At 33.6% G+C, this 7,940-nt stretch overlaps 2 protein-coding genes across 4 annotated transcripts; both read right to left on the reverse strand.

Annotated features, from left to right (window-relative positions):
- Positions 1-2,022: 2,022 nt before the first annotated feature.
- LOC140178144 (uncharacterized) lies at positions 2,023-2,809 on the reverse strand. 2 transcript variants are annotated; one of them, XM_072213391.1, is made up of 2 exons: positions 2,682-2,809; positions 2,023-2,438 (listed from the first exon to the last, which is right to left on the reverse strand). In XM_072213391.1, exons 1-2 carry the CDS (start codon positions 2,742-2,744, stop codon positions 2,154-2,156), a joined length of 348 nt encoding a protein of 115 aa, XP_072069492.1. In that variant the 5' UTR covers positions 2,745-2,809; the 3' UTR covers positions 2,023-2,153. The 2 variants fall into 2 exon arrangements, with proteins under 2 accessions (XP_072069492.1, XP_072069491.1); XM_072213390.1 differs by lacking the exon at positions 2,682-2,809 and adding an exon at positions 2,513-2,650.
- On the reverse strand, positions 2,023-7,505 carry LOC112735905 (uncharacterized). Of its 2 annotated transcripts, XM_072213389.1 has the most exons (8): positions 7,179-7,505; positions 6,610-6,768; positions 5,119-5,203; positions 4,984-5,034; positions 4,764-4,871; positions 4,549-4,681; positions 3,091-3,220; positions 2,023-3,004 (listed from the first exon to the last, which is right to left on the reverse strand). In XM_072213389.1, exons 3-8 carry the CDS (start codon positions 5,195-5,197, stop codon positions 2,834-2,836), a joined length of 672 nt encoding a protein of 223 aa, XP_072069490.1. In that variant the 5' UTR covers positions 5,198-5,203; positions 6,610-6,768; positions 7,179-7,505; the 3' UTR covers positions 2,023-2,833. The 2 variants fall into 2 exon arrangements, with proteins under 2 accessions (XP_072069490.1, XP_072069489.1); XM_072213388.1 differs by having other exon boundaries at positions 6,610-7,486.
- Positions 7,506-7,940: the final 435 nt, after the last annotated feature.

The raw sequence follows: 7,940 nt of genomic DNA on the forward strand, positions 1-7,940 counted from the left end.
GTTTGTCCTTTAGCCATTTGATTGAGAAGTGTTAAAATGGTTGGATGTGGTTTTGGAAACCTTGGTAAAGTGTCAATGTGTGAGTTGAGGATGGCTTGTTGTTGATTTTGGTACATTTTGAATGATTTCAAAGAGAAGGGTTGAAATTGGCATGTTTGATTGATTTTGAAAAGAGTTGAAAGTGGCTTGTTTTGAAAATGGCACCTTGTGGTTTTGTATGAAAACATGGTTTTTGGGCATACTTTGACGGGACATAACTTGGACTACGGATCTCTGATTTGTGCCAAATCTGTTTAGAAATGAAATTGGATCCGGGATGTCCATGCCGTTCGAAGAACGGGTGAAAAACGATTTAAAATGAGGAAGTTATGTCCGTCGGAAGATTGGGGTTTGAATCTGTAAATTCTGCAGCTTTTAACTTAGAAAATTTTTAGCAGAATGACCCCTCGCGCGTAGGCGCACTTGGTGCGTACGCGCCGTTCTTCGAGAAAGCGCCATCCACGCGTGCGCGTGGAGTGCGCATACGCGTGGACCTGTTTTCATCCCAAAGTTGATTTTTGAATTTTAAAAGCCAAATTTCATACTTCTAAGCCTCCGATCTCACCACTTATGTCTTAAATCATTATGATATGCCTAGCATGAGAAAAAGGGCTAGTGAATGTGGTAACTTGCGAGTGAAGCAAGGGAAAAATGAATGATCATTGAGGATCAAAGATGATTATGTGAGATGCGGAGAATGGCGGTGGAAGTGCTTGTTGTGCCATGGGCCGAAGGGCCGTAATTGTTAATGAATTGGCTGGTTATGGATTTAACCGTGAGCCGGATGGCTAGATTATTGCCGTGTTACGGCGGAGCCATGTTTATGGCCAAGTATAAATGCATATATGATGTTGATTGAATTGTGAAGGTTTGCACTTCCACCATTGGAGATGAGGGTTTCCCTGGGTAGTAGCAATGGCTAGCCACCATGTGCTCCAGGTTGAGACTCGAAGCTCTTTTGACCCTATGTCGTAAGTGTGGCCGGGCACTGTGAAAGGCCCGGATGAGCTCGCCCCCATAAATATTCACCAGTGATGGTGATGGATAAATATTCACCAGTGAGGGTGATGGATATGGATCATGATTATGATCAAGTTTATGATGAGTATAACTCGAGTTGGGGATGCACGACAGAGGGACAGTCCAATGGCTAGCTACCAGGACTTGTCGGGTTGGCTCTATAACCGACAGATGATATCATCAGCCACTAGGGACAGGCATGCATCATAAGCATACTACATGAATTGTTTGAGATTGCCTATTTGACTGCATATTACTTGCTAATTGCCTAAATGCCTTTTTTGTTCCTATTTGTAAATCTCTTGTCTGATATAACTGTGTTTGCTATATTATACTCCTGCTGGTTGTTGGGAGGTCTGAAGGAAGTAGAAAGGGAAGTATTAGTTAGACTGAAGGATCTTTAGTTAGTTGCCGCTTACGGTTTAGCTTGTTTATAAGCTTTGATATTTCCTGGAGGAAGTTCTAGGATTGCCTTCGGCTTTCCTATATTATTATGTATTATATATGTGGAAGCTGTTACCGTACTGGGGACCTCTGGTTCTCACCCATGCGGATTTTGTGGTTTTCAGATGCAGGACGCGAGGCTTCTCGTTGAGGCATGCTGGAGACTTCTGGATTAGCGAAGATCCTTTGTTCTTGGGACTCTGTTTGGTTTATATATCTTGTTTAGATACTTTTATCTCCATTAAATAATACAAACTGTGATGACTCCTTCTAGAGGGGATTTTGGAGAATAGGTTGTATGTATTTGTGTCCCTTTGGGTTTCCTTTGGGGTTTCCTTATTTTATTATATGTATATATTGCTATGCTCGGACCGGTTATCTTCGCGGCCGGATTTTGAGTCTTGATATTCCTTTTTTTGACACTCTTTTGTATATATATAATCTCGCGTTAGCTTATCCCTGTTCGTTACGTTATCGATCGGAGTGTTGCGTTTTCGAGTTACGGTTTTTGTTTACCCCTTTTTCTACAAGGCTCCTAGTTATAATCAATTATTCATACTACTATACGTACTAAATTTTTGTTTTAGAGGTCGTAATACCTTGCCATCTCTGAATTATGACTTAAGCATAAGACTCTGTATGGTAGGGTGTTACACAACACTAGGCAACACTGCATTTATAGCACTAGGCAATGCTTCTTTAATAGCCTCAGTGATGTCTGTTTGTGAAACTGACTTGACTGTAGAAACACCTGTATCTTCAGGTAATGGCACATCTCTATGATCATGAATACCAATATCCAGACTGCGGCCTAACCCATGAACTCGTCCTCTCTTGTTGGTTCCTGCAACTTCTGTCCACACGTCAGGATCAACTTCAGGTTGATCTATTAAATCTTCTCCATATTTTTGTGATATTGCCTCTCCATATGAGTCCTACAGCAGAAAAATAAGGACATATTATTAAGAAAACTAAAACTAAATTATACTACAAAATTAAAGGCACTTACAATAATTTTCTTGGATACTTCAGAAACATATTCTCCACTTTTTTTCTTATGAACATCATCATATACTTCAAGGAAAGATACCCGACGCTTCAACTTAGCTTCTTGTAACAACATTTATTAGAATATACCATCATAAATCATTTGTTATAGACAATATTTTTCTTTATACCTTTCTTCTCTTGTGTTCGCCAAAATTGATAGACCCTACAGTGTGTAGTTTATGAGCAGGCATAGCAGCCCTATTTTTTTGACCGGCCACAGACTTGTTTTGCCACTTTGAATCTAACCAATGATCAACTAAGCCATTCCAAACATCAACTTTTATTGCTTTAGGTCCATGACCTTAATATCAGCAATACTAGTAGAGTTTGCCTCCTTAAAAGCTCTATCCCTTGCTCTTTTCAAAATATCAGGATAGCGGTCATGCATTGTCTTATTCCAAACAGTTCTTGCCATAGCCTTATCATAATTTGATGCAAATTCATGTTTTTCCTAAATTTAAGCATTCGAAGGACTTAGTAACTACTCAATCCAATTATATATTAAAATCGCATTGAAGCAACATCACAATCACTTACCAGGAAACCTTTAAACAACTCGTCCTTCATGTTTGGACAATAATCCTGCCATCTTGGCGCTGGAGAAGGCATCCTACTTAGCAAATCTTTCGTAATATCACGAGTTACCGTATGATCTGTAAATCTCTTCCTACATTAAACAATACACGACTATCAAAAATAGTTTAACACACAACAACATAGATCATCAAAGCAACAACAAATTCTAAGCTTAGCTATAATACTCACAACTTTAAAATAATTCATGAAAATAACATAGATCATAAGAATGTAAAGCTCCCAAGAGTACATCAACTAAATTAAGAAAAAATAACCGCATCAACTAAATTAATAATAGATTAGAAAAAAAAACAAGTAATAATCAGACCAAATATTTAATTTACTCACGAGGCATGTATTTTGTTACAAGTAGGTACAAATTGGGTCAATTTTAACAAATCTAGTAATAAACTAATAAATTAAAGATTGTGTTAGACTGTTTGCTGTAACAAATTTGAAGTGAAAATTATAGATTGTTATACATTGATTTATGAATTTTATTTCTGATTCTTGAAAGACTTAGATTAGACCTATATAAAACAGGAAAAGTAAACACAAAGTTTGCAACTTTATATAAGGCACATTCACATCTACCATATCTCCTATGAAAAGGTGTAGATGAACAAGGGTTCGAAGGATTTGTCCAAATATTATTATGGCCCTTGATTTTGTTTTTTGATTAAATTATAAAAGGAATAAATGCCAAAGTTGTATTCAATCTGAAATGCTTAATATGACGGTAAGACTTCCTTATCAAATATGATGGAAAAAATATATATATTTTTCACACAAACTTAGGAACAAAAAAATAGGATAGATATTTCAGCTGCATAGATTTTAAGTTAGCTGTATTCAACCTCGAATTGCCATGTTTCTAATTTTTTTTTTTTTAGGTTAGAATATGTTCTTTGATTAAAATCAAAGGCAGAATTTACATACAATAGGTAATAAGCAAGTTAGGCAAACCATTGTGTGTATTTTTGGTTTACCTCTTATAAATTAGGATCGAGTTCAACTTGATTTTATTAAGATTGAGTCTGTTTCAATGTAGTTTATGTTTAGATATTTTGATTTAAAAAGTAATTATAATTGATAAATAATTGGATAACAATAACTAACTGGTGCCGTTTATGGTGCTTGCCTATGGATAAACAAATCATTAGACTATTGTTTGACATATCACTTTCAAAGTAATTTATTTGTTATCATAATCTCATTAGTTTTAACAACATTAAATTATTATTATTATTTTTTTTAGAATCCATTTTAATAAAAATAGGTATAAATTGAGTCAATTTTAATAAATCTAGTAATAAACTAGTTTGTTAAAGATACTGCACCTAGTGATACCCTTCTTTTTCATTTTAAGTAGAAAGTATGTTGATATAGAAAGGTCAAATTAATAGTATAACTACTTACAATTTATCGCCTTTCTCTACAGCTATTACCAGCTTCCCGTTACTCCTAGTTTCAGATTGCACACTTGATTGTCCAACATTAGGTAGCTTATTATCTTCTGCTTCTAAAGCAGATGCGTCAGACGAATTCACACCTACAATGAATAAAAGAATTTTCAATTAGATGTATAGTTATTTGTGAATATGTAAATATTTAGCAGCCGAAGTAAATCATACCATCTAATTGTGGTGACGATTGTGACAAAACTTGTGGGGATGGTTGTAATGCTGATCCCACATTCAAATGTGAAAGATTAGGTTCATCATTATTATCACTCTGTTGACCTAAACAAAAAAAAAAAGCCAAAAAATAGAAACGATAAAACCATTTCCTCGCCTAGGATTAATTAAATCACAATAAAGACATGCAGCTCAAACGTATAGTACAACTACATACCTAACACGTGTATCGGTGGTTGAGAAGAATTAATATCAGCAGTTTGCTCACCTAAACTCAATAAGATAAGACTACATCATATTTCCTAAATCAAGAGTTTTTAACGGTAAAATAAATTCAACGGCGAATGTATACCTGGCCTACGTGAGGAAAGCCGAGATTGATCCAAACGAGTGTTTTGTACTATTCGTCTACCTCTACCTTTTGGTGCCATGATTATCTATCAAATAAGAAATAAATTAAAAAAAAGTGTTATTAAAATATTTAAAATACAACCAATTAAAATATTTAGAAGCGATAGTTATCAATAAAAGAGAATATTAAAACATTATTCAACAGTTTAGATCACAAAATTTGAATTAGCATATTCCAGTAAAATTAATTTAAAAGATATTCAGTACAAGATAATGACAAGATTGCACCGAGAAAAGGATTTACCGTAAACAACTAATCTATAATGATATTACCACAAATTAGAAGAAATAGTCATCAAATTTATTCTATTAACATGATATAGCACTGCGAGCAACTAGTTCAAGGAGCCAAAAAAATAAAATAAATAAAACACTCAATATGAATATACGAAGAGTAGTGGGTTTTCACGTGGTGCATCCATTTATCTTAGATTAACAAGGTACATTTAATTATTTTCACGTGGTGCATCCATTTATCTTAGATTAACAAGGTACATTTGATTATTAGAACCTAAAATATGTGTGTATAATGTAGTTATTAATAATCGGCATAATTAAAATTTGAATATGCAGTGAACTTAATTGATATGTGAAGTATTAAAATATAAAGAATTAATGTTATTCTTTTTTGCCTACTCCGAACTGTGTTAAGGCTTTCTCTTACTCAAATATCATAGTGTTATTAGAGAGTTTATTATTCTATTTTAAAATATGAATGCAGGCATCATCAAACATGGTAGATGGCAAGCTCGGATTGGAAGAGTTGCAGGCAACAAAGATCTCTATCTATAGGAACTTTTAGTAAGTGAATCTAGACATTTAGCTATTCTATTTCACTTCTATTTTCTATTCTCTGTGGTAATTCACTAGCACATGCCAACCAAATTTTTTAATTATGGGCAAAGAAACCTCCAAGTAATTAAAACAAGAAAAAGAACCATGCATGATTACTAATTTTAGGTGCCTCACTTTCAATTGCGTTGAATTAAATAAAACACCTCCTAAAATATCATGACTCGTTAGGTACACGTATATATAGAATCAATGAAAGAAATAATCGATAGATACACTAAAATTGGATGAACCTATAATAAACTGTGTAAAAAAAGTCTTTTCCAAAAATAACAGCGGAAAAATAAAATAATATCTCTATTTATTTTATTTAATCAAAAGAGTATTTTACTATGGAATATAACTGTATCTTTTAAGGGTTTGATGAAAAATAATTTGGGTTTGGGAAGAGATGATTTTAAAGGTTTAAAAATATTTTTCAATCTCAAGATGCATGGTCTCCATGAACAATAAAATTCACAACAGCAGCAGAATCTAATTCAATGAAGATGCCATAATCCAATAAAACTTTGAATGCAAGTACCATCACAATCATATTAAATTAATGATAAGAACAAACATGAGAAGAGATTAATTTAACCTGAGACAAGATGGAAAGGAGCAGCGGATCTGCTACAGCAGTGTTGTGGATCAATATGGATTGAACCTCCTTTAGCGGACCTCCTTCTTTAAACAAACGGCACCAACAGTCCTTCCTTCTCCACCACCAGGAATCGTTGTTTTTCTTGTTCTACCGTGGCTAAATGGCAGAAGGGGAGATAATGGGATAGTGGCGTTTTTAATTTTTGATTTCAATTATTGCAAACTGTAAAGAGCGTTGCGCGCGTTTGTGATTTTTGGCTTTTAGCGCTTTTTTTTTAATTAGATATACTATAATTTTATTAAATTTTTAGTTTTTCTATTTTTAAATTTGAAATTTATATTTTTTAAAAGAAGAATTAAATTTTTAATTAAATATTAAAACCAAAAACCCCAAGCAACGAAAAAAATAACTCAAAAAACAACTCAAAAACCAACTATCCCCACGGACAGAAAACTACAATGGCTAGAACAACAAGAACTGAGATAGCAACTCACTAATTAAAACAAAGACTAACTAAAACAATAATTGAAAAATTAATACAATAAAAAAGAAGGAAAATAAATTACTTTAGTTTTCACATGTTCTGAAAATCAGCAGCAGAAGGGAGACGGAGCTGAAGCTTTCAGGGCGATGGATATGGCTGAACGGAAAGGCGGCTACACAGCGGGAAAATGGTGGCTGCGTGGAGGCTCGAAAATGCATGGAAACAGAGGCGTTTGGATGACGCTTGACCAGCGCGTACCGCGGCGGAGCAGACGCGACGGCAGTGGTGGCTGGGCAGGTTGAAGAATGACGAAGAGATGGAGGTTGCATGTTCAAATCGTTGCTGCGTTTGAAGCTTCAAAGAAAGGGGCTCTTTTGGAGTTTTGTGAGTGAGGTAACAGAGCTGAGGAAAAAGGGAATTTAGGGTGTTTTGGTTTTTGTTTCTCTTTCTTTCTTTGTTATAAAACGGCACCGTCTTATACTCTTATTACGTGTATGGTTTTTTTTTTTTAAATGTAGATGAATATGATTTTAATAAACCATTTAATCAATTCAATACAAATAGACATATTTGTATTATTACTTTTATGGTTAATTATGTTTATATATTTGATTTAAAAAAATAACTTATAAAATTTTTAAATTAAAAAATTAATAATAATTTAATATTTTTAAATATATTTAAGATATATATAAAATTTAATTTAATTCCAAACTCATAATCCAAATTAAATTGAACTCAGAATCACCTTAACATTCAACAAGTTAAATAAATAAATTGTCTATCAAATTCGTATAATTATATTTTTTATCATCATAATTTTTTTTAATTTTTTTGAATGAAA

This window comes from Arachis hypogaea, chromosome 13, assembly GCF_003086295.3.
Source record: "Arachis hypogaea cultivar Tifrunner chromosome 13, arahy.Tifrunner.gnm2.J5K5, whole genome shotgun sequence".
NCBI classification, from domain to species: Eukaryota; Viridiplantae; Streptophyta; class Magnoliopsida; order Fabales; family Fabaceae; genus Arachis; species Arachis hypogaea.